This window comes from Tenrec ecaudatus, chromosome 6 (assembly GCF_050624435.1).
Source record: "Tenrec ecaudatus isolate mTenEca1 chromosome 6, mTenEca1.hap1, whole genome shotgun sequence".
NCBI lineage: Eukaryota > Metazoa > Chordata > Mammalia > Afrosoricida > Tenrecidae > Tenrec > Tenrec ecaudatus.
The window spans coordinates 26,251,053-26,278,494 of record NC_134535.1 but is presented as its reverse complement, the minus strand read 5'-3'; the positions used below and the strand labels follow the sequence as shown (position 1 = coordinate 26,278,494).

Genomic DNA, 27,442 nt, shown 5'->3' with positions numbered 1-27,442 from the left:
TGTGCCTTTGTACAATTTATTTATAGTGGATTTCTTGTAGGCAGAATATAGTTAGGTCTTGTTCTTATTCCACTTTAACAATCTCTGCTTTTTAAATGGACTTTTAAGACCTTTACACTTACCGTAATTATTGGTATGGTTGCGTTTAAATTCCCCACCTTCTTATTCGCCCCATACGTGTTTTGTTCATTTTGTTCATTTCTACCTCTTATTCTCTGTTTTATCTCTGCTAAATAGTGGTGATACAAAAACTTTGGTGGCACTGTGGGTTGAACATTGAACTGCTGACCTCAAGGTCAGTAATGCAAACCCAGTCATGTTCCTCGGGAGAATGATGGTGTGTGTGTGTGTGTGTGTGTGTGTTTAGTGGTGCACTGGCTCTTTCGGAGGGAGATTTAGCAATCTTCTGTGGTCAAGAGTATAGTCAGAAAGCTTTATGGTGCAGTTCAACTGTCTGTACACTATGGTCCTTTATACGTCAGAATTGATTTGACTGCACTGGCTACCTCTTAATTAACTAAGCAGTTACTGCAGGGCTTAACAGTAGCATCATTTTAAATTACTACAGTGACATTACATTACTTTATACATAATGTAAAAATCTCTGAAAAATATACTTCCATTTCTTCCCTGTACTGTGTGCTTTTTTATTGTTTTATTTCTAAATATAAACACCAGCATTTTTTTTTGCTTTAAATGGTCAGTTATCTTTACATTTTTTTATAGCATAAGTAGTCTTTTTACGTACCTCCATACAAAGTGGCTTCAAAAAGTTTGTGGGAAAATTTCGGTCTCTTTCTATCACATTTTCCACAACCTCTTTGATGGTTATTTCCAGTGGTCTCCCTTCCTTTTGTAGACACAAAATTCTATCTGGTGTCTTTTCTTTCTACTTAAAGAATTTACGCATCCCTTCATCCCATTATGGTTTCCTTTAAATGCTGGAGATAACAGCTTTGAAATGTTTTTGCAAATTCCATAATGTATTACTTTAATCTGTTTTCATTAACTAGTTCAGATTGTATGCTGAACTTTGTGAATGCTACATTGTTTAGGTTTTGTTTTGTTGTTTTCTGTCTGGAGGATTGAGTTTTGTTCTGATAAGAAATTAACTAACCCTCAGTTCAGTTTTTTTTTTGAGACTTTCTTTTTATTTGTTAGATCCAGTTTAGAATAACTCTAAGGCTTCCTTCAGAATTCTTTTAGTGATTAAGTCGAATGATTTGTGAACTCTGGACTCATTCAGCTGTTGTTAACTGTCTAGTTGCTCTCTGCCTAGCCTAATAGAATTTCACACTGAAAACACACATACAGACACACACACCCATATCAAGGCAGTGAAAATTTCACACACACACACACACCCATATCAAGGCAGTGAAAATTTCACACACACACACACACACACACACACACACACACACACACACACACACACACACACACACACACCCATATCAAGGCAGTGAAAATTTCTGGAGCCCCTTTTCAGTGTAGGTCCCTGCTATCTCAAAACATCCACCCTAGCTCAGCCTGTCTGAGTTCCTGTTTGTCTCGCCAACACCAGGGCGCTGTACTGTGGAGTTCTGCAGCTGTGGTGTGGAATGTGCGTCTCGTCAGAAAGCTGTTGTGATCCTTGCCATCACCTTGTTAATTTTCTTTCTTATTGGGATCACAGGCCTAGGCTACCTGCTGTGCAATATTTCAAAATTGGTTTAAAGATTTTTTCCACGTTTCTAATCCTTCAAGGTGAGGGTGCATTTAATCTTTGCTCCTCCATCAGCACCTCAAGTTAGAGCAGCATTTACAGTACTGTATATAAAATAAACTGTGTAGAATTAAAAAGAACACCAGTTATTGTGAAGTAATTTTAAAAATAATCTTGTAAGCTATAATGTACATATATTTGCTTAATGCATTAAATAACAAGTTCTAGTATGGGACGTAGTTACTACTGTTAATTCCTTCAGAATTCTTAACCTTCCTACAGATTAGAAACTGCTACCTACCTTAAAACTACCTATGTCCATATGTTGTCTGAAAAAACCTATGTTTTCCCATAAATATGAATGCTTTAATTTGAGGAATTGATCTTGAGACCGCAGATATCATCAAAAGTAGAATCTCTCAATTTATCAAAGAAACACTAAACCTAACAATTACTAATCTTCAAAAATGGTTATTGATCATTAAGCTTATAATAAGTTACCGAGTATTAATAATAAATAATTATTAAGAACAATATTAACCATGAATAGCAAAGAGATATAAAACTTAAAATCCTTTATGGTTTGATGTTTGTGCATTGTGTCTTTGCCATCATTTTTACTTTTCTTTTAGAAAATACCTCAAAGGGTTTCATTGTTACACAGTAATTATTTTAATAGTGAATAATAGTAAAGTTTATAAATGGATTCTTTAGGTTCGCATCAGATTGTACATGGCTACTTGTAGTGTTAAGTGAGACTTAGTATTTGCTTTGTTACTTTAAACCTTTGACAGTGTGTGCTATATATTTGAGCAAAACTTCATTCTCTTCATGAGTGTCCAATGCCTGTATCTTCTCATTCTGGTCTATGAGATTGGGTTCTACTCAAGCAACTTGATTCCTAGGCTTAAATTCACAGACAGGTATATTCAATTACCTGATGATAAATTCTGCAGTTGACTTTTATTTGTATAGGTTTCTTTTGCTCATTGCTTGGGATAATGAATCTTCAGTGTGTGAAAAAAAAAAGCTCAGTTCTGCCTATCCCCGTGTGCTTTTAGGTAACTGTGCCTGCCTGATACTGCAGCCATGGAGTCCATGCTTAATAAGTTGAAGAGCACTGTTACGAAAGTAACGGCTGACGTCACCAGTGCTGTCATGGGAAATCCGGTCACCAGAGAGTTCGATGTTGGGCGACACATTGCCAGTGGTGGCAGTGGGCTAGCCTGGAAGATTTTTAATGGCACGAAAAAGTCAACAAAACAGGTACAGTTTAAAACACACATTCTAAATACCACAATAATGCATATATGCATTTTTTTTTTGTTAAGAATTACGGGAGTGATGAATTCTTTATACCCTTTTGTCTCATTTTCTGAGTCTTAAAAGTGCTTTCAAACATGCTCTGAATCGACTGGTTCCCATTCACATATCATCTCACTATGTAGACTACTTTTTGCACAAAAAAATAAACATGTCACTTGAGCAAATGAATGTGTTAAATTATAATATTTACCTAAGTGCAGATTTTAGGATAAAATTGGTCACATTTCCTAAATTTTTTCACCACTTCAGACAAGGAAGGGTTTGAAAATGTTCTGTTGGTTTCTTTTTCCTTGATGGCCCCAGGATGCTCACTTTGTCAGCTTCTGAGAGAGCTCTCTTCTGTGGCTGTGGTTTTTGTCTTTAGTACCCCCAAGGAAACAAAAGGTGGTGACGTGGTTCACACCCTCTAGCACGGTGATGTTTCAGAATAGATCCCATCTTAGGCCGTAACAGAGACTATCCTCCAAAATGAGGATGTAGCTACAGGCATTGGGGCAACAATGTACAGAGTTGTTCACAAAAGTGATTATGGTGAGCAGGCTGTCCATGTTAACTGATGACATCTCATATAGAAAATTACTATCTCAAAAAATTCCATTGGATAGTGCTGATCTATAGAAAATAGGGGGAAATAATAGAAGGGGATGTTGTTTTTAAACACTTCCCCCCACCCCCCAAGCAAAGGACATTTAAGGGCATCTTTCTTCTTCTTTAAGAGACTCAGCCTGTGCTGATCTAGTAGTATGCCAGTGCTTGATTGCACTCCTGTTTTGTAGGAGCACATACACTTACCGTTTATACTTGGGTATAAGCTGAGTTTTACAGCACATTTTTAATGCGGTTTTTATGGTAAAATTAGGTGCCTCGGCTGATACTTGGGTCCACTTATTCTCGAGTCTATACAATAAATTTGGCAATGACTTTGAGATAAACAACAGGGTAGGTATTTTAGACTGGGGCATTCTCACACACTGTTTAACTAAAGACATGAACTTGAGGCGCTCGCTATCCCTGCATAGCAGGGAACAGAGTACCTTGACTTTCAACCTGTTTTATCTAAGATTTACTTCTTGTTTTCCTGTGCCCAAAACACGTCACTTTAAAACTGTTATTTTTCAAGAAAATACAGGCAGTTTCTCAGTTATGAATGGAAGCTAGCCCTAGCTCTGAAACAAGTTGTCGGTAATTGGAACAGGTGCAAACGGTTCCTTCTTAGCCTGACTTCAGTAAAAGAAAAAGATGGATGTCTTTTAAATAATTATTAATTGCTCTTGCAGCAGGTGAATGTGATTGTGATAGAGTTTTTTGCCAGAGATTTTTTGTTCAGTCATATCAAAATGAGGACAAATTATGTAACACTAAAAAGGCAAATCGGAGCTGTCCATAAATCAAGCCAGATGTGTTAACCTACCTGTATCATAATATTATCAAAGGACAAAAAGTTTAAAATGAATCTTTATGTAAGTAATATTTCCAAGGTTTTCATACCCTATTAAAGGTATATCATATTTATTCCCTTTAGAATTACTTCAAGTTCACAGTAGTACATGGTAAATTATAATTTTCAAATCAGGTGCTACTTTTGTTTTTTAAATGGAAATATTAGAAGGCTCAAGAGAAAAGTAGTAATAACAGCAGACAAGGTGAAAAATATATACACATATGAAATCTGTAGCCTGAAAAGTGTTGGTAAATAAAAACTTTAGTGATGTATATATAACATATGTAATAATAACATCATTATAGCTGATTAGACATCTTTACTATTCAAACTCCAAACTCAATGCTGTTAAGTCAGTTTTGGCTCTCATCAACCCTATAAACAGAGTAGAAATGCCCTGTGGCTTTTTTTTTTTTTTACTGTAACTCTCTATGAGACAGTGTTTCTCCGATAGAGCAGTTGGTGAGTTCAGATTCCTGACCTTGTACTTAACATCTCATGTGTGACCCACTGCACTACCACCAGGACTACTGACTTTAAACTTTCAAAAATCAATATCTATTGTTTGTCTGTTTTTTTAAATTTTTGAAGGGCATTCATTTAAAAACATGGGGAATGTGAGAGTTGAATGTTCTTTTAAAAAGTTACGGTTGGTTTATTTTTATATTTTATATAGAAACAAAGTTCTTTAGTACAGAATAAGCCCTTAAGATTTTATGAAACTTAGTTTGGATAAACTCAACCAAATGCAAAGTTTGAAAAAAAGTTGACCTTGGTAGTCTATAATTATTACCTTCTTGACATTTTAAGTTATAATTTGGACTTATATTTTAATGATACAAGACATTAATCTACCTGTGATGTGGTTAAGTTTCTTTTTGAATATTCACTTTAAAATCTAGCTCTTAGGCTCTAACCATTTTTCTTTTTGGGATCTCTGTACAGATACTACAAAGCATTTCAAGATGACATTTAGGGAAGAAAAATTGTATATCCAGCCTAATTTTAAAAATAGAAACTTATTTATTTAAATGTACATACTACATAAAGACTGGTGTGCAAGTTCTGAGTGTAACTAAATGAATGAGCATAGCCAGATAACCAACATCCAGATAAAAATATAAAAATGACCAATTCTCTACCTTTCCAATCATTATTCACCACCTTTCTTTCCAGGGCTGATGACTCCCCTGGCTATTATACACCTGTTTATCTTTGCCCTGTCCTGTAATCTCAGAATAATGTTTCCTGTTTTTGAAGTCTGTTAAATGAATCTGATAACTTTATACTGCCTTTGCTTCCCTCTCCTCAGCATTTATCATGAGACAAATCTGTGTTGCAGAGCACCAGATCCATTTTTAACTTTGTGTTGCTATGTAGAGTATTCAAGAGCTCTGGTGGTGCTATGCGTTAAACCCTGGGCTGTTAACTACGAGGTTGACAGTTCAAGCCCACCAGACATTCCAGGAGAGAAGGAAGCTGACTGCTCCAGAAGACTTATCGCCTCTGAAACCCCATATTGGGTCGCTGTGAGTCAGAATCAACTGATGGCAGGGAGTTTGGTGTTTTGCTTTTTCAAAATCAGTACTGTTAAGTGAACACTTTTGCATATGCCTTTGGAGTTGCTCAGCCACCGTGTATGCGTTTTGTGGAAAGAAAACAAATAGTAGAGTTAAAGGGCACACCGAGTATGAGACGCTGTTGATGAGCAGGGAGCATCCAAACTAGGAGCTTGTCCGAACAGTGCAAGTGGATGCACACTGTGATTTACTGCGCTTCACAAGTGCTCTGCTTTGTAAATTGAAGGTCTGTGGCAGCCAGCAAATCTGTCAGCCTCATTGAAGGCCAGAAAAATAAAAAAAGCAAACTCACTGCCATCAGGTTGATTCCAACTGATAGCCACCCTATAGGACAAGCTAGAACTTCCTCTGTAGATTTCTGAGACTGTCTACACAGGAGTGGAAAGCCTCGTTTTTCTCCTGTGGAGAGACTTGTGGCTTCGAACTGCCAACCTTGTCATTTGCAGCCTAACACATAACCACTACACCCCAGGACTCCTTCATGAAAGGATTTTCACTAAGGAAGACACAATGAGTGGACCTTAGACATGCCCTTAATCAGAGAGACTGTTTTTCCTGTCATTGGTTTCATAGGTATTGTCCTCTGATGGGATTGGTGGTTCTGGTATTTTGAGTCAGAAACTGCCGCCCACTTGCTTCTCTCAGAAAGTGTCTGAAGTTAGAGAGAATACTTTGAAAACTCCTTATTGTTCTGTTTATACTTGGCACCAATGGCCATTTTGATTAATGTTCTTGGAAAGGTGTGAACTCAACATAAATGTTCATTTTGTTCTTCGTTTGCTGAGTGCCAAGGAGTTTTCTAAGGTGAAAGTGTTGGTTGCTCAGTGGTTAAAGTGCTCACTTGCTAACTGAAACATCCATGGTTCTAACCCACCCGCGACTCCATGGTGAAACCTGGGTCAGATCTACTAAGCTCTGTAGGTTGCTATGAGTTAGGATCAACTTATTAGCTGGGGGTTTGGTTTGGTCTATCGGTGTACACAACCACCACCAATTCTAGTTCCTCCACATCCTGTCAACGTAGTCTTTTTAACTTTAGGCATTCTGGTTAGGCTGTTTGATTTTTGAAGATTTCATGAAATATTCATGCTTCCCTATCTCATCCTGACTTTTTAAATGTTTACTAGGTAATTGGTGGGTATTGAGTTTATAATTTGCTGTGTATCTGTCACAGTTTTGTAACTGACTTAATCTTTCTACACAGAGTATTTTAAATTAAAATGGTTCTCTGAGTGTAGGCAGTCTTTTCAAACAGACTTTTTTTCAAGTAATTTTATTGGAGGCTCATACAACTCTTATCACAATCCATACATACTTCCATTGTGTCAAGCACATTTTAACATTTGTTTCCATTCTACTTGAGCCCTTGGTATCAGCTTCTCAGGTTCCCCCCACTCTTTCCCTGCCCCCTCTCCCTCATGAACCCTTGATAATTTATAAATTATTATTATTTTGTCATGTCTTCCACTGTCTGATGTCTCCCTTCACCCACTTTACTGTTGTCTGTCTCCCAAGGAGAAGGTTATATGTAGATCCTTATCATCGGTTCCCCCTTTCTACTCCATCTTCCCTCCACCCTCCCGGTATCACCACTCTCACCACTGGTCCTGAGGGTTCATCTGTCCCTGATTTCCTTGTTTCCAGTTCCTATCGGTACCAATGTACATCTTCTGGTCTAGTCGGATTTGTAAGACAGAATTGGGGTCATGATAGGTGGCAGGGAGGAATCACTTAAGAACTAGAGGAAAGTTGTATATTTCATCGTTGCTATGCTGTACCCTGAATGACTTGCAAACAAACTTTTTTTAAAAGCATGTTTTTTTGAGAACCATTTCAAGTTAAATGCCCTTGACTGGCCATTGACTAATTGGGTGTGTGTGTGTGTGTGTGTGTGTGCACATGTAGCAGGTATTTGTTTTGTCCGTCTCGTGCTGATTAAGAGGGCAGTTCTATCTTTCTTGACAGTATATTCCACTCTTCCAGGTGAATGCTATCTAAAATGAATTTAACTAAACATTTTTAGTACTTTTCTAGTGGCTCACATTTATTAACTGGGTTTGAAGTAGACTTTAACTAGGGCAACTTCAGGTTTATTTTCACTTAAAAGTCGTGATCTGTTGACCTGTTTCTTTTGCATTAAACCATTTAGGAGCTTCTTAATGACTCTAATTACATGGTTCTTAGGATCTATAAGGAAAATAGTAGATAGCTAGATAAATTAATTGATTTTCTAAATTGTTATGTAATACTTTGTTACACTCTTAGCATATGTAGACTTGGACATATTCCCTTCCTTGCTGCTCTGTCTCCATTGTCTATTGAGTGTGAGGGCCCCTGACAGTAATCATGGGTAGGGCCTGCTGTTCTGAACTTTCCCTGCCACCCAGTCAGTTCCATCCACCTCATGGCAACCCTATAGGACAGGATGGAACTGCCCCTTTGAGTATCAGAGAGTCACTCTTTATAGGCTAGAAAGCCTTCTCTATCTCCCAAGGATCAGCTGTTGGTTTCAACTGCTATGCTACCAGAGCTCCTATTCTGTAGGTAGAGGTATAATTATAAATTATATAATTTAAATTATAATGATAATATTTTTAAATAAGCAAAACTACTGTGAAAAACAAAATACTAGTCAAACATGACAGTTGCCTATTTCTATTAATTTTGAGATGTATATGTACCTGAGGATGGAAATTGATATCTGTTAAGTATGATACTGCATGATCCTGTGGTGTAAAATGTGGATTCTCAAGAAGTTTGCAGTACATGTTAGGAGATAAGATTGTTATAGGAATTAGATGTATAGGGTACTATGGAAAAGCATTAGAAAGAACACGTGAACTAGAAAGTAGATGGTGACATGTTATGCTGGTGGAAGGTTTTTATTTGGGTGAGAGTGGAGAGTAAGTTGGTTTCCCATTCAGCAGTGCTCCGCGTTTTGCTTGGTGACTTTTGTTGCAATCCTCACAATGTAACCAACTCTTGCCACTTATTGCCTGTGTTTTACCATTTCTCCTTTTCCCCCTTGCCTGCTGAGTTTTTATCCTTGGGAAAATGCTGCTCTTTTAATCTCAGGTGTTGGTTTGTTTTAAAGAGTGTATAATGTTCACCTTTATAGGCCTTGCTTGGTGCTTGACTGAATGTTGAGCTTTACGAGTGATTTCAGTTTCGGGCTAAAGGATAACTGAGGCCCAGAGACCCGGAGATTCTGCTTGTAACTCTGTCAGACCATAAGCCTGGCCTTGTTCCATGGTTTTGAATTTTGTTCCACTCCACCACCACCCCCACCCTCCCCTTTTCCAGCACTGCCTATTGTGACCCACCTCCATAGTGGTCAGCACTATCTAGTGCTTTTGAGTCAATGGATGTTCCTCTTCTGTGGTCCTTTATTCCTTTGGACTAATTGTTTTCTTGCATCTTTAGTTTTCTTTACTCTTCTTTGCTCTGGATAGGGAGAGACCAGTAGTTCGCCTTGGGGGGCCATTCATTCACAAGCTTTCAGAGCCCAGTCTTTACTCAGCAAAGTAGGATGTAAAACATTGTCTCCGTGAACTCTGTTAAGTTGATTATAGCATGCGCAGATCTCCCAGATCAACAACATGAGGAAAGGTTTTAAAGTTCAAGATAAGAGCTTCACGCTAACTTAGGAAGCCAGAATGAGTCCTAAAAGATTTTCTTAAACCAGTGACAAATTTGCAGCGATTGCTTAAATTTAACTCTTTGAAACAAAAAGAGAAAATCAGTTTTAAGATATTTGATAATGTTATTCTGACCTACTTAAAGGCTTTATGACCTAAAATAATGAATATCTGGGAGAGAATGTTGTAATATCTTCATTAGCTATAGCTAGTGTTCATCCTTAAGAGTGAATTGTGAGAACTTGAGAGTGATTTCATGAGATTTTTTTAAGCTTAAAAGATCTTGAAAAAATAAACACATTTAAATTAGATGCATTAATAAAATGTGTTATAGCAGAACACTTACTAAAATAAGGTTGTGCACATGATTGGTGAAATAGAAACTTAAACTTCTGGGTCATTTATTTTCAGCTCAAGTTAACATTACATTAAGCTCTTCCTGATTATCCTGCGTCTCATTATCACGCTGTTATTGTTAGTGTCATTGAGTTGGGTCCAAATCATAATAACTTTATGTACAACAGAATGAACACTGACTGGTCCTCCACCTTCCTTACACTCGTCCTCACATTTGAGCTCATGGTCGCAGCCACTGTGCTCTTCCATCGTGTTCACTGACCCTCTGTCTAGCATGATGTCCATTCTAGGGGCTGGTCCATCCTGGAAATAGCATGCCCAAAGTGTTGTCTTCCATCCTAAGAACCATTCCAGCTGTGCTTCCTCCAAGACAGATTTGTTCATTCTCTGGGCTGTCCTCACCAACAACACAATCCCAAGACATCTATTGTTCTTGTTTGGTCTGCCTTGTTTATTCAGCTTTCACTTGGATTTGAGGTAATTGACACTATCGTGGCTTGGGTCAGATGTTCCTTTGTAATCAAAATGACATCTTTACTTTCTTACATTTTAAAGAGTGATTTGCTTTCCCATTGCAATATCTCATTTGATCTTTTCAATGCTGCTTCCGTGGATGATGATTTCAGATCCAAGTAAATTGAAATCCTTGATAACTTCAGTCTTTTCTCCATTTTTAATAATATCGGCTGCTCGAGTTGCGAGGATTTAGGTTTTCTGTACAGTTAGTTGAAATCCATACGGAAGGCTTCAGTCCTTGATCTTCAGCAGCAAGCGCTTCAAGTTCTCCGCACTTTCAGCCTACAGGTTGTGCCATCGGCACGTCAGGTGATGCATTAGTCTTCCTCCAACTTGAGGCCAGGTTCTTCAGAGTCCAGCATTTGGCTTATTTGCTGCACACTGTTCATGAAGTATTTCCTTGTTCCATTTAACAACCGCATCTTAGTTTGTGTACAGGTTCTGTATGAATACTCTTAGTATTCTAGCGTCCTCATTCGTAGAATGTTGTCTACAATGTGTTATGATACATAATTTCCTTTATATAGTCAATAAAATATATGAATATATTTCTGGTATTCTCAGCTTTCAGTCAGGATGTATCTCACATAAGCTTTGATATCTTTTGTTCCACATCCTGTTCTGAATCCTCAAATTTCTAGCAGCTCCTATCAATGTAGTATAGCCATTTAAAAATTATTTTTGTGTACATATTTTGTAACAATATTTTGCAACATATTGTTACATATAACAAAAAATTATTTTGTTTTGTTTACATGTGACAATAGTATTGATTGATAATTTAATATTCTGTTGAACCACCTTTCTTTTTATTGGGCAAAAATATACATCTCTTTTAATTGGCCATGTACCTCTTTTCTGATTTGTTTTTGAGGGGGGCATAGATGAGTGAGCACTTCTATTGTATTTATTTATTGTAATGTCTCATTTGATGTTCCATCACTGAAGTTTTGATTTTACCAGTGCCTCAGTGTAGCTTTGACATCTTAATTTTTATCTATTTTTTAATATACACCAGTTCTTTTTGGTTCAGTGACTTGTTGTATTCCTTCCATCTTCTTTTGATGATTCTTGCATCATTCCATATTTTGCTTGTAGAAACTGGCAATATTGCAATTGGAGCCTATTCTTTTTGTTGGATAAATACTGAGTATATACTTTCGTTTTTCTAACTCCAGTTCTTTGCATGTTTCATTGTAATATTTTACTTTTTCTTCTCAAGCTGCCTGTTGAAGTGTCTCTTCTTTCTTCCTTGTCTTTTTAATGACCTTTTTTGCTCTCTGTGTGAATGAGAAGCCTCCATGTCATCCTACAGCCATCGGGTCTTCAGTCACTCTCATTCAGTGTACCAGATGAGATTGTCTTTAAATGCAGGTGAGGTATAGTCAGTGTTGTACTTCAGTTCTCATGGACTTGTTTAAGTGTTCCTTCTTCAGCTTGCACTTGCATATGAGCAAGTGGTAGTCTGTTTCACCGTTGAACCCTGGCCTTTTTCTGAGTGATGAGACCGAGCTTCTCCATCACCTCTTTCCACAGATGTGATCAATTTTATTCCTGTGTATCCACATGGTGACGTCCACATGGATAGTTACTGTTCATGTTGAAAAAGGGTATTTCTAATAAGTTGTTCATTGCTGTGAGTTAGAACCAACTTCTTGGCAGTAGGTGTTTGGTTTTTAAGTTTTTCCAGTATTCTATCATGTCTGCAACGTAGGCCATGTTTTCTGGTATTGTCCAATAATGATATAAAAAGAGGTAAGATGAAAATGTATATATACAAGTGGTGCTTACAGATTTTGCTCAAAATAGGTAGTTTCTTTTCTGGAGTCATGTGTCATGTTTTTCTGAGGTGCTCTTTCTTTTTGGCCCTGTGTTATTTCTGGGAAACAGAGTGCTGCTGGATTGGCTCAAAGTGTCCTCCCTAGACTTCCTGCTGGGTTAGACTCTTGGCACTTCATCTTACCTGTTGTGAAATCTGAGATAAAACATTTTTATTTTCCATGAAGTCCTTACTTGTGAAGTGAATATAATAGTCACCTGATTTGTTGGGTTGCTGTAAGGTATGGATTAATCTTTAAAAGGCACTTAGCACAACTTTGGTGCATAATAACAGCAAATGTTACAAACTGCTATTTCTGTAAATAGACAATTGACTTGAAATCCCTTTATTTTTAAGATTGTCTGGTAGAGAAGTACTTGGAGCTTTAGGTATAAGGGTGTATTTGAATAATTTCATTTTTTATCTTCTTCGTTTTGTGATTCTGATCTGGAAATAACAATGACAAAAGTTTGAGTTCCAGGTGAATAGGAATCGTAAGTGGCAAGAATGAAGTTTGAGTTCCAGGTGAATAGGAATAGTAAGTGGCAAGAATGAAGTTTGAGTTCCAGGTGAATAGGAATAGTAAGTGGCAAGAATGGGACTCCAATTTAATTTTGTGTGACTCTCGAATGTGCACTGTCATCTAATGTTACGCTCCTTGCATGATACATGTTTGTCTATGTGACATAGAAGTAGTATGTAATTTTTATTGCATAATTTTGCTTAGCCTGAGATGTCATTGTTCTGTATGAATTTCATAAGATGCTAAGTTTCTTTTGCTTTCACTCTGAGGTGCTTCCTGGCTGGTGGTCCTGAATGTGCGTATCATTGATAAAGTGTCACTAAATCAGAAAAATGTCAACAGTGATAGAAAAATAACAGGTCTTGTTACTCAGTGGTATAACATGCATGGAGTGTTTATAATATGCCCCATATTGCAATAAGTTATTTTTCTATCACTTCGTCATTTGCTACCATATATACTCGTCTATAAGTAGAATTTTTCAGCACATTTTTATTGCCGTTTTTGTGGTAAAATTAGGTGCCTCAGCTGATACTCAGGTCAGCTTATACTCAAGTATATATGGTATTCTTTAAACCTATGAGACTTATCTTTATTTTACAAATCAGGAAAAAATCCTGGTCATTTATAGGAAATTGACTCATACTGTGCTCTGGTCTGTCTAGTCCCAGTGCTTTGATTGCAAATTATTCACATCCTTTAGTATTGTAGTAAATGCCAACTTATTCGAAAATGCTTGGACAATGGGATTTTGAAGAATTGAATTACTAAATAGTCTCTTTTGCTTATCATTTTTCAAGAACACAATCCTTTTAAGTCCTTAACTCACATAGTAGATAGGACTGTAAGCTGGAACAAGTTGTGTTTGAGAAATCTCGATCTCGGTTAGGTGATTAGATAACATGACTAACTTGTAGAAACAGTAATTAAAATGCAGCAAAAATGAAACACAAAAGAAAATATAATGTAATATAGTCTGACAGTAATAATGGAGTGACCCACTGATGGCCATCAAGTAGGTTCCCACGCCCAGGGACCTTCTATGGGGTTTTCTGAGACTGTTTAATCTTCATAGGTTCAGACAGCTTCAACTTTCGAGCAGCTGGTGGGTGTGAACCAGCATCCTTGTAGATCGCAGCCAAACTCCTAGCCCACAGGACCTCCGTAAAGCACCGCACCTCCCCCCCCAAAAAAAAACACTCACTGCCATCGCAGCAATCCTGACTCATGACGGCCATATAGGACAGCGTAGAACTGCCCCTGTGGGTTTCTGAAGCTGTAACTATGAGAGCAGAGAGTCGCATCTTTCTCCTGCAGTGTGGCTGGTGGTTTCAAACTGCTAACCTAATCTTTTGGTAACAACCCAACACATAACCCAACAGTGGCTTTAATTAGAAGCTTTCAAAAGACACTTTTCTAGAGATTCTAATATACCGTATATACTCACTATAAGCCGATCCGAATATCTGCCGAGGCACCTAATTTTACCATAAAAACTGCATAGAAAATGTGCTGAAAGACTCGGCTTATACATGAGGATATATGGTAGTCAATCTGAAATTTTAAAAGAATTTTGATAGTTATTAGAGGGATTAGCCTCATTGAAGCATGATAAGGTTATAGTTTGATTAAGATGGAGGAACTACATGGATACTACTTTTCCATGGTTAAGAGAGAGAGAGAGAGAGAGAGAATTCGTTGAAGAGGACATATGCTTTGAGCACTATAAAGTAAGTTGTGAATGATAACCAAGACAGAAAGAGAGCAGCGTCCTGTACTGGTCCCATTCTCAGTTACTGCCTGTAACAGGATGGTGATGGTTGAAGTCGAATCCGAGAGCATCTGTTGTTGGGAGGTGCTTTCCAGTCGGTGCCAACCCATGCCACCCCGTGCACAACGAAACACGCACGCCTTGTCTGTGCCTTCCTCGTACTTACTATGATCGTAGCCACTGTCGGTGCATCTTGTTGAGCATCTTCTCATTTTTTTAACCTATTCTGTTGCCAAACATGCAATTCTTTATTTTCATTTCCATTTTTTATGGCTACAAAAGCATAGAAATTTTTATTAAACAAAAATATCAACATGTAGAGCTATTATTTCTTTGTTTAAAAAATCATTTGGGGGGCTTGTACAACTCTTATCACAATCCATACATCAATTGAATCAGGCATGTTTGTATGTTGCCTTCATTGTTTTCTAGATATTTTTTAAAAAATCATTTTATTAGGGGCTCATACAACTCCTTATCAGAATCCATATGTACATCAATTGTGTAAAGCACCTTCGTACATTCGTTGCCCTCATCATTCTCAAAATATTTGCTCTCTACCCAAGCCCCTGGCATCAGGGTCTCCTTTTTCCCCCTCCTTCCCTCCCTCCTCTCCCCTCCCTCATGAACCCTTGATAGTTTATAAATTATTATTTTGTCATATTTTTCCCTGTCCAACGTCTCCCTTCACCCCCTTTTCTGTTGTCCGTCCCCCAGGGAGGCGATCACATGTAGATCCTTCCATACACACATCCATTGTGTCAAACACATTTATACATTTGTTGCCATCATCATTCTCAAAACATTTACTTTCTACTTGAGCCCTTGGCATCGGCTCCTCATTTTTGCCCCTCCCTCCCTGATCCCCCCCCCCATGAACCTTTGATAATTTATAATTATTATTTTGTCATGTCTTACACTGTCTGACGTCTCCCTTCACCCACTTTTCTGTTGTCCGTCCCTCAGAGAGGGTGTTATATGTAGATCCTTGTGATCAGTTCCCCCTTCTACCCCACCTTCCCCTTCCCCTCCTGTTACCACTACTTTCATTATTGGTCCTGAGGGTTTTTTCTGTCCCAAAGTCCTTGTGTTTCCAGTTCCTATCTGTACCAGTGTACATCCTCTGGTCTAGCTGGATTTGTAAGGTAGACCCATCCTTCTTTCTTTTAAGGAGCATTCTGACTCTGCTTTTTCCAAGACAGATTTGCTTGTTCTTCTAGCATTCCAGCTAATTTACCGGAGTTAGCTGTCCTTGCTAATTTCATCTCTTTTTCATCGGTTCACCATTTGGTAGCTTTTTCTGTATGTATATGCCAGACATTTCCCTAGAATTTAATCTTCTATTATGCCCAGCATGTTAGTCAATAACCGTCAAGCCTCCACCATCTTTTGTATTGTTACATTGGTGCCAATATTTTAATTATGCCATTAGATTGTAGTTATTTCTGTGTTAGACCCTTGTGATACTCAAATGTAATTTTAGCAAATATATGGATATATGTATTAAAATTGTCACACCATTCTTTTATTAGGAAGTAGCTGTTTTTGTCTTTGATAAGAAGCTGATAGACAAATATCAAAAATTTGAAAAAGATCAAATCATCGATACTCTGAAGCGAGGAGTCCAACAATTAACTCGGCTACGACACCCGCGTCTTCTTACTGTCCAACATCCGTTAGAAGAATCCAGGTAAATTTATATAAAACTTATTATATAAGTGACTTCTTAAACTATTTAGGTTAGCTTAATATTTAAAATCTACCTATACAATATACTGTCTCTGAAGATATAAACTAGTTTTCAGTTCTTATGGGATTATTAGTTATCTCCCTTTATACTTTCTATGTGTATATCTCATTGAAATATTACAAACTTTGTTCATAATTGCCAGACGTCTGTACCATATGCTTAGCACTCCGATAGTCCCAGTGAAAGGTACAAGAGCATTTTAGAACACAGTCCCCAACTGAAGTCCGTGCCACTTTCCTGGAATTAGCTGCCTTAGCTAATTCACTAGTGTTTTTCTTGTCTCCTTTTCATTGGTGTCATATTTGGGGGCTTTTCCTGTATGTGTCCCAGGAACGATGGCAGACACCTTCTGTGGGCAGCACGTCAATCAATAGCCCACATCTACTTCATGGTTTGTCTCAAGAAGGACTCTTGATGTCTGGCCGAGAATGACTAGAACATGAAATTTATGTTGTGTCATCTTAACTGGACCCTCAAGCCTGCAGTGCTTTTCATTTCTCATGCCCTTCTTTCACAGACTTTTCCGCATATTCTATTAAACTCTCAAACGAAGCTGATTCTTGTCAAGTCAATTCTGCCACATAGTGATCTTATGTAAACTGAAAAAGCTCCATTGTCATTGAGTCAGTCCCAACTCATGGTGACTGTATTGAGTTTCTGAGATGGTCAATCTTTATAGGAGCAGATAGTTTCAGCTTGCTCAGAATAGATGGTGGGTTTGAGCCACCAATCCTGTCCTTATCAGTCCACTACTTACCCAAACGTGCCATGACACCAGTCAAGAAATATGAACTCATTGAGTTGATCCCAAGTGATGCTACAGGACAGAGCAAAACAGCTGTCTTACACAGTGCAACAAGATTATAAAATTTTTTAATCGTTGTATTAGGAACTCATACAACTCTTATCACAATCCATACATACATCAATTATGTAAAAGCACATTTGTACATTCATTGCCATCATCATTCTCAAAACATTTCCTCTCCAGTTAAGCCCCTGGAATCAGGTCCTCATTTTTCCCCTCCCTCCCCACTCTTCCCCCCTACCCCATGAATCCTTGATAATTTATAAATTATTATTTTGTCATGTCTTGCCCTGTCCGACATCTCCCCTCACCCACTTTTCTGTTGTCCATCCCCCAAGGAGGAGGTCACATGTAAATCCTTGTTAACGGTTCCCCCTTTCCAACCCACCCTCCTTCAACCCTCCCAGTATCGCCACGCACACCACTGGTCCTGGATTTCCAGTGTTTCTGGTTCCTCTCTGTACCAGTGTACATCCTCTGGTCTAACCAGATTTGTAAGGTAGAATTGGGGTCATGATAGTGGGGGAGGAGGAAGCATTTAGGAACTAGAGGAGAGTTATATGTTTCATAGTTGCTACATCCCACCCTGACTGGCTCGTCTCCTCCCCGAGACGCTTCTGCAAGGGGATGTCCAGTAGCCTACAAATGGGCTTTGGTTCTCCACTCCACACTCCCCCCATCATTCACTATAAGATTTTTTGTTCTGATGATGCCTGATACCCGATCCCTTCGACACCTCATAATTGCACAGGCTGGTGTGCTTGTTCCATGTGGGCTTTGTTGCTTGTGAGCTTGATGGCCACTTGTTTACCTTCAAGTCTTTAAGACCCCAGATGCTATATCTTTTGATAGCCGGAGACCATCAGCTTTCTTGGCCACATTTGCTTATGCACACATCTGTCTTCAGCGATTGTATCAGGGAGGTGAGCACACAATGTTATGATTTTTTGGTTCTTTTATGCCTGATAACTGATCCCTTCGGCACCTTGTGATTACACAGGCTCATGTGCTTCTTCCATGAGGGCTTTGTTGCTTCTGAGCTAGATGGCTGCTTGTTTGCCTTCAAGCTGTTAAGACCCCAGATGCTATTTCTTTTGATAGGCCAGGCACCATCAGCTTTCTTCTCCACATTTGCTTATTCACCCGCTTTGTCTTCAGCTGCTGTGTTGGGAAGGTAAGCATCATAGAATGCCAATTTAATAGAAGAAGGTATTCATGCATTGAGGGAATACTTGAGTGGGGGCCTAATGTCCTTCTGCTACCTTAATACTAAACATAAATATATGCACATAAATCTATTTTCCCATCCTCATACATAAATATATTTGCATATGTGCATGTCGTTATCTAGACCTCTATAAATGCCCTTTGCCTCACAGCTCTTTCCTCTATTTCCTTTGACTTTCCTCCTGTCCCACTATCATGCTCAGTCCCCACCTGGGTTTAAGCAATTCCTCTTGGTTACATTACCTCTGTTCATGCCTACCAGGCCTCCCACACCCTCCTCACCACTGATTTGGACCACTTGTTATTCCCTTGTCCCTGGGTTTGTTAACACCACTACCTTCCCCCCCCCCCCCTTCTCCCATGTACACCTGGAACTGCACTTCACCAGCCCGAAAGGACAGGGTTTGTTTTCCTTCCCTTCTAAAAGAAAAAAAAACATATTTAGTTCCTATCTGGTGAAAAACTGTGCTCAGTGCTTTCCATTTGCTTAACTTACTTAATTCCCAGGGAACTCTAGAGAACATTAAGTAAGCCATATGTGAGGAGTGACAGAACTGGGGGCTAGTCCCAGTCCTCCTGAAATTTGAGGCCACGTGTTATTTTATATTCTGCCTACCAAATAATAAGCTCAAATGTCTGTATCATAAAAATATTTTCATTACTGCCCCTTTCATGTTTAAACTCAGAAGAGCACAATATTTGCTGCCTCTTGCGTTACCTCTGACTGTTTGAACCCTGCATTCCAGCAGAGCCTTAAACTTTGCTTGCCTCATTTGTCCTGAATATGTGTTGTTTTCCCGATTTCTTCTGAAGTATTCTTGTTTCTTCATCTGAATCCTACCTACTCATGTCTTATATCTTATAATCACACTTTCTCTTTTTTCCTTTTTGTATATTCATTCACATTTCCCCTTTATTTTGTTGTTGAGAATATACACAGAAAACATACACCAATTCAACCATTTCTTACAATTCTGTGTATAATTATATTTTAAGGCTCTCGTAGGAAGTAAGACCAGTGTGCTTTTCCCCCCTTTGTTCCTGCAGCTTCTTTTCTAGTGATTTTAAATATTAATGGACTAGGGATTTATTACTGTGAGCCCTCGTGGTGTACTGGGTTATGTGTTAGACTGCTAAACCACAGGGTCAGTAGTTCAAAACCACCAGTCAGTTTGTAGGAGAAAAATGAAGCTTTCTACTCTATTAAAGGTAGGTTTACAGTCTCAGAAACCCGTGGGAGTGGCTGTACTCTTATAGTCTGACTAAGAATCAGAATCTACTTGAGCCAATCGATTTGGAATTTTGGAGAGATTTATTGGCATTTGTCACAAGAAGACAGTTAGTATAAAGAACTATTATCAAGTTTTAAAAAACACTGCAGTAATATTGAAAGAATTAATGATGGTTAGAGACACTTCAGGAAATAAAAAGATAACTTTTAAGTTTTAATGCATTAATTATATTCAAGTCAGATCAGAATTATTCAGAAGAGTTGCACAGAGAGAAATCCAGATGAAAGTAAAGAGTGGGTTGTGAGGTAAAAGTAATCAAACAACTCGTGGCTCGAGATTCGTTATTGTTGTTATTTTGTGTGTATGTGTGTTTGTAAAAACTCTTGATTTCACCACTTTAGAAAGTTTTTAAATGACAAAACTCAGGGATTAGAAAATGGAAAAACAGAATTTTATAGAAATAACTGCTGTTAGTATTTTGGTGTTTGCCTTTTTAGGTGTGTGTTAAAATGAATGATGGTCCCAGAAACCCACAGGGGCAGTTTTACCCTGTCCTGAAGGGTTGCTATGAGTTGGAACTGACTTGATGGCAGTGAGCTTGGTTTTGGGAATATAAATAATAGAAGTATTGGTGATTTACATGGAAATTATGGACACAGAGCAGTGTTTTAAAATCCTGAAAAAACAATTATGAAAACCCCGAGTCAAAATCAGTGTGCAGAAGGAGGACTGACCTTGGAACTGCAGAAGGGAAGAAGAGCAAGGAAAGGCACCGGAAGGTGTCGTGGTCCCCTGGCAGGAGAACAATTGGCAGCAGAACTTGGAAGCCAGAGATGGGAAAACAAGGAGCCACAAACACTGAGGACTATAGATTAAAAACTAAGGACTGAGAGGAGTTCATTATATTTGACTAGTGAGGGTTGTTAGTGACACTTAGTGATTTCAGTTGGATGATTGTTTGGAAGGTAGAACTTGGATACAAAGAAGCCCAGCAGAGAGGAAAATGTTTTAGTAATAATCCAAAGGAAAGTTTAGGAGGGTAGTTGAGAAAATCAGTAATATGCTCAGGTAGCATTTGGGGATTGAATTCATTCATGTTAGATGAACTCTGGGTAATTTTTATAAAGTGAGTAATAAGGGCCTATAGACAAATGGGTTTATGAATTTAAGAGTTCAATAAGTGGGTCATAAAGAAATGCTCTTGAATACTGGGTGACATGGCAGGAGGATAGGTTAACATTAATGTATACTAGGTGCTTTTACTGAGTTTGTAACGGATTTGGATTTTCGAGTTTTCCCCTCGACTGTTTTCAGTGACGTACATCAAGAGAAAAAGAAGCCAGTGATGACTCTCCTACGGGAAAGGGTTGGCTCAGGAAAGCTTAGTGAAGACCATAGTTACTGAGTAGTTGAGGCAGGTAAGGAATCAGATACAACGGGTGGTGTGTGTGTAGAAATTTTTGGAAAAGACACTAGGAGGCTGTTTGAGGGACCTTGTTAAGGGTAGGAAATAAGTCCAGTAGCTGTGGATAGGGAGACGATCTTGGATTGGATAGAGCCCCGTTGACATGTGGCCAGTACTAATGATGGTGGGAACGGATATGAAAGCTTACATGACCTAGGAGCTTGGATACGTGGGTCAACATGAAAAAGAACATGATAAGATTTGTTAACATAAATGGGCCCCTGGAAATCCTAGAAAATGGTAGAAAAGATTATTTGAACAGTTTTTCTTCAGTGGAGTTCATCAAACATTGTGCCCGGTGTACCCTGTATTAATGAGCAAAGTACTGGTACCACCCATGATGATGACTGAGCAAGCAGTTTAGTCTTTTTTTGTTTGTTTAATTAAAAAAAATTATATTGGGGGCTCTTACAGCTCTTATCACAAACCATACATATATCCATTTTGTCAAACAAGTCTTTACATAGGTTGTCATCATCTTTTTCAAAACATTTTCTATCTACTTGAGCCCCTGGCATCAGCTTATTTCCTTCCCATTCCTCCCCTCCCCTTCCTCCCTCCCCTTTCTCCTTCCCTCATCTTCCCTTTCCCCTCCCCCCCCCCGCGATGCCCCCTTGATAATTTATAAATTCTTCTTCTTTTTTTCTTCATATTTTACTCCGACTGCTGTTTCATTTCATCCTCTTTTCTGTTGTCCATCCCCCTGGGTTAGGGGCCATATGTCAATCATTGTGATCGGTTCACCCTTACTCCGCCCTTCCACCCTTACCTTCTTAGTATCACCGCTCCCCTTATTGGTCCTGAGAGATTTTATCTGTTCTGGATTCCCTGTGGTTTGAGCTCTTATCTGTAACAATATCCATGTTCTGGTCTAGTCATATTGATAAGATAGAATTGGGGTCATGGTAGTGGGGTGGGAGGAGGAAGCATTGAAGAACTAGAGGAAGGTTGTATGTTTCATCGGTGCTACACTGCACCCTGACTGGCTCTTCTTTTCCTGTGGCTGTTGTAACAGGGGAGGATGTCCAATTGACTACAGATAGGCTTTGCCTAACCACTCTGCTCTCCCCCTCTTTCCCATTGATATGCTTTTTGTTTGTTTTGTTTTGGGTCTTTGATCCCTGATATCTGACACTATCGACACTTCATGCTCACATAGGCTGGTGTTCTTCCATGTGGGCTTTGTTGCTTTTCAGCTACATGTCTGCTTATATTCAAACCTTTAAGACCCCAGACGCTAATCTTTTGATAGCCAGGCACCATCAGCTTTCTTCACATTTGCTTACGCACCGTTTTTGTGTTCAGTGATCGTGTCAGGGAAGGTGAACATCACCGAGTGCTGTGTTAGTAGAACAAAGTGTTCTTGCATTGAGGGAGTACTTACTTGAGTGGAGGCCCAATATCTGTCTGCTACCGTAATACTTTATAAATAAATATATGTATATAGCTCGATTCCCCTGTCATTGTATATAAATGTAACTACATATATATATATGCCTGTATTTAGACCCTATAACTGTCCTATGCTTCCCAGTTCTTTCCTCTATTTCCTTTTACTTTCCTCCCATCCCACTATAATGTTCCGCCTTCTTTAGGGTTTTAATAATTCTTCTCGGCTACATTGCCCTTGATTGAGCTCTCCCCCCTCCCTAAAAAAAACATCCAATGCCCTCCTTGCCATCAATTTTAGATCACTTACTCTTCCCTTGCCCTTGGTTTGTTGGCATCCCCCTCTTTTTCCTCCATCTCTCCCTTTCCTGTGTCCACCCGGAACCTTCAGTCCCAGTGTTCTCTCCTCTGAATTGTTTATCCCGCCTATCTTGTCCAGATAGACATGCATAGACAATAAATCAACAACAGCTAATACAACAAAACAAAAAAATAAAGAGAAAGAGAAAAAGAAAAATCAGCAAACACTGAAAAGCCCTCAGTGGTTCCAGGTCTGTCAGTCAACCTTTATGAGTGTTTTCCAGTTGAGTCTTTTGGGGTGCCCTGCCCTGACCCCCAAGTCCTCCTTTGGCCTTCCTCAAGGACTTTGTTGCTTTGTTTCCCTTGCTGGCTCCACTGTACACCCCTAGTGTTGACACCAGTGCGGTGGGGTCAGAGCAGGCACATCTCCCACACCGTGTCCCCAGTGCTGTCCCCTAAACACCATGTGTCAGTGAGGGACATGTCGTCCTGTCTGTGATGGGGCCGACTGGCCCTGTGATCCCTCTGTGCCTTGGCTGATCTGAGCCGGAATATTGAAAACCCAGAAATAAATTCATCAGCATACAGACAACTGATCTTCAATAGGGGCAAAAAAATATCAAATGGAAGGCAGATGCCCTCTTCAATAAGTGGTGCTGGAAAAAATGGATATATACCTGCAGAAAAATGAAGCAAGATCCTTACCTCACCCCATGCACAAGAATAGACTCAAGGTGGATCACAGACCTAGCAGTAAAACCCCCAAATATTAGGAGCATCAACGAGGGAATTGGGACAAACCTGAGAACTTTGACTCAGGGAATGCATAGGGTATCGGAAATAGGGAAGGACACAAACACAGAAGAGGCTCAAATTGACAAGTGGGATATACTAAAGATAAAACACTTATGTATATCCAAAGAGTTCATCGAGTGAGTAATAAGAGAGACTACAGACTGGGAAGACATCTTTAGCAATGACACATCAGACAACGGCTTTATTACTAAAATCTACAACACTCTGCTAACTTGCAATAAGAAAAGAACCAATTGCCCACTGAGGAGGTGGGCAAAGGACCTGAACAGGAGTTTCTCAAGGGCAGAAATCTGAACGGCCAACAAACATATGAGAAAGTGTTCCCCGTCCTTACCTGTAAGAGAAATGCAAATTAAAACAACTATGAGATACCACCTAACACCCTCAAAGATAGCCCAAGCAGTCCAGGCTTTATCCCTTATATATGTATATCGACCTTCTGCATGTGCTCCCATTTGAAAAGATGGATTCAAATGAAAGAATAGTTGAGTTTTTTTTAAACAGTTTTATTGGCATTTCATCCTTATATCATTCAATTCAATGGTTCAATCATATCAAGAGTTGTCCAGTCATATCAAGAGTTGTACAATCATTACCACAATCAATTTTAGAATAATTTCGTATTCCTGTATTCATGGTTGTTCATTTAATTATCTTTTTCAGTTGTGGCAAAGATATATATTACAAAACGTTCTCCACTTCAACAGCTCCCACACGTGTGATTCATTGTCATTGTTGATACTCTCTGTGTTGTGCAGTCATTATTGAGATTGCTTTTCCAATTACTCTACCACCATTAACACAAACTCAGTGCTCCCTAAGCAAAACCCCTAATAAACGGTTTCATCAGTGACTGTCTCTGTCTGTGCATCCATTTCTCCTGTGCTTCATAAACTGAGCAACCTAAATAATAGAATACCAAAACAGAATGAAACAGAAAGTAATAATAATATAAAGATAACAATAAAGGGTAAGAAAGACCACTAGCAATATTTTAAAAGCCAGAGAAGAAATTTCTGTCATGGAACACATGAGAAATATTTGAACCTAGAGCAAGCAGAGGTTGGGTCAAGAAGGAGGTTCCCTGAGCAAGTATCATATTGCACCATGGTTCTATCCACCATAATCAAGTTTACAATAATCTGTCTGATAGTAAGGCTGTTCGAGTCCCTTGCCTGTTGCTAGAGGGGAACTGCCAAAGGCTTCATCTGACCAGATAGTCTGCAGATGAATTTTGGCCTCCCACTGTCCTCCATAGTCTTTCTACAATGGGTGTTCACAATTTTTTTTTAATTTCTTGAATTTTAAAAAATCTTTTATTGGGGCCTCATTACAACTCTTATCACAATCCATACATACATCAATTGTGTCCAGCACATTTGTACATTTGTTGCCTTCATCATTCTCAAAACATTTGCTCTCCACTTAAGCCCGGGCATCAGCTCCTCATTTTTCCCCCTCCCTCCCCGTTCCCCTTCCCACATGAACCCTTGATAATTTATAAATTATTATTTTGTCATATCTTACGGTGTTCACAATTTAAGCTGTGATATTTCCTTTGATATTTTGATTTTGTTAGCATCTTTGGATCACACAGGCTGGTATGCTTCTGCAATGTGGACATAGTTGATGCCTCACTTAAGTAGTTGCTTATTTGAATACAAGCATTTAAGACTTCAGATACTGGTTCAGTTGCTAGCAGGACACCATCTGCTTTCTTCACCACACTGTACTGTAGCACCCTATCTTCCAGTGATCTCTTTAGGAAGGAGAGTTTTGAGCAGGCCATGTTTTAAGAACTAACTGTTCTTGTAATGGGGCTGGAATTATGCGGAGCCCAGCATTCATTTGCTTGTCCATGGGTTATGAATGACTATGGTTTACTTTGGGCGTCATATTATGACAAAAACTAAAACCACCACCATCACCACCAAAGTAAATAGATAAATAACCCCAAACAAACAAAAATGTCAACACTGTCAATCATCCCTCTGGGAAGTAAGGCAATTGCATTGATAACATCAATAATTTTTCCGTGGCATAGAATTTAAGGTACTGTTGATACATGGAGGTTATGTGAGTGTAGTCCAACTTGCGTTGCAATGCAGGAGTTGTTGCTTTGTTCAGATTGATCTCTTAAGTGATTGAGCTTTGTTTATATTGAGCATAGGGGTTGGTGGTAGGGGAAAAATTCCTGTACCATTTCTTAGAAGGGCAGATCCTTATCAGATTAATTGCTGTCAAATTAATGCAAGGGGAGCGTTGAGGTACTAAATGTATGGGACATCCACTAAGCCAGGGGTTCCTCTCAAGGCTTCCTCGCTCATCAGGGAATTTCAGTCCTAAGTCCAAGAGTACAGGTTCCTTCTGGTGTGGCCCTTGAGGGATGCCATGTTTAAGGTACCATAGTGCATAGTCCATGGTGGGGGATCACTGAGGGTCAGGTAGAAACATATTTGAAGTGTCTACCTAGAAACATAGAACTGGGTTTATTCTCCCATTAGGTTCCCTACAGTTGTTCAGTAGCCTTTCCTTTCCAATGTGGGCTTGCTTCTCCCCATGTACCCACCTTACCCACCTACAGAAATATCAGTGCCTCTTCTGAGATACAGATGCTCCCCTCCTCGGGTCTTGATTTTCAAGTAAGGTCCTCTTATTCCTGTGGAGGACCTGAAAGAACAGTTCTTCAGGTTGAAGACAGATGAAACCTCACAAGACGTAATTGCCACTAAGCAATTACTCTTCAGACACAGAGATGCATGCTGTGACTTTGTTTTTTTAATGCACAACTTCGTGATGTTTCACTCTGAGCCAAAACCACTGACCAAACATGTTAAGACTTAAGCTTCAAGCACTTGGTAATAATACTGCAGTAGTAATAACTATTAAGTGTATGCTAGACTGTGTTATGATGTACTGTGTAGTATGAGTGTAGTATCACATTTTTCAAACGGGCCAATGAGATCCAGAGCTGTCGCTGTTACATTAGAGAATAGGGATGCTGGGACTTGAAGTCAGGTGTCTGTCTTCAAAGTCTGAGCTCTTAGACATGACTCTGTGCATAAAACTCCTCAGCACCAAGTTGATTCTAACTTACAGCAACCCTGTAGGGTGTGGGAGAACTGCTCTTTTGGGTTTCCAAGATTGGAAGTCGTTAGGGGAGTGGGAAACTTCATATCCTGCAGAATGTCTGGTACTTACCCAACTGCAGCCCAATGCCTAATCCACTGTGCAACCAAGACTTATTAATGCCACCAGCTATTGTTTTCTCCATTTGTAAGTCTTGCACATCAAAGAGCAGCCATTTAGAAGATTCTTAAACCCTGACACTTTTCAAAATGACAGATCAAATAGAAAAATCAAACTTGCTCTGACTGGCATGGAAACAAGGTGCCAGGAGATACACCTATTGTATTTTTTCCTGATTCTTGCTCCTGGAGCATCTCTGGGCAATCTACAGGTTTTTTGGTACATATTCTGAATTTTATAGCTTATTTATAAGGACAATGTAAAGATATAATGTAACATTTTTAGGTTAGTCATTTTTTCATAGAGTATTAATAATGTGAAGAGCACAATTTACAAAACTGTCTTATTTACTGACTTCTTCAATTAGAAAAAAATTATTACAACGGTCAAAACACTTAGAGCTGTGGTTCTCCGCCTTCCCCGTGCCACGACCCTTTCATACAGTTCCTCATGCTGTGGTGACCCCCAACCATAGCATTATTTTCTATTTCATCACTGTCATTTTGCTACTGTTAGGAATCGGGCGA

General features: G+C 39.0%; 1 protein-coding gene across 3 annotated transcripts in view; it reads left to right on the top strand.

The window, feature by feature from the left end:
• The window catches only part of SCYL2 (SCY1 like pseudokinase 2), an 84,241-nt gene that overhangs the window by 17,851 nt on the left and 38,948 nt on the right, over nucleotides 1-27,442 (top strand). For 2 of the 3 annotated variants that reach the window (XM_075551108.1, XM_075551107.1), the window contains exons 2-3: nucleotides 2,770-2,974; nucleotides 16,212-16,369. In XM_075551108.1, coding sequence (XP_075407223.1) covers nucleotides 2,798-2,974; nucleotides 16,212-16,369 — 335 coding nt within the window. In that variant the 5' untranslated portion in view covers nucleotides 2,770-2,797. Of the gene's footprint in view, nucleotides 1-2,769; nucleotides 2,975-16,211; nucleotides 16,370-27,442 lie in introns of those variants that run through there. The other variant, XM_075551109.1, reaches the window with a different exon arrangement.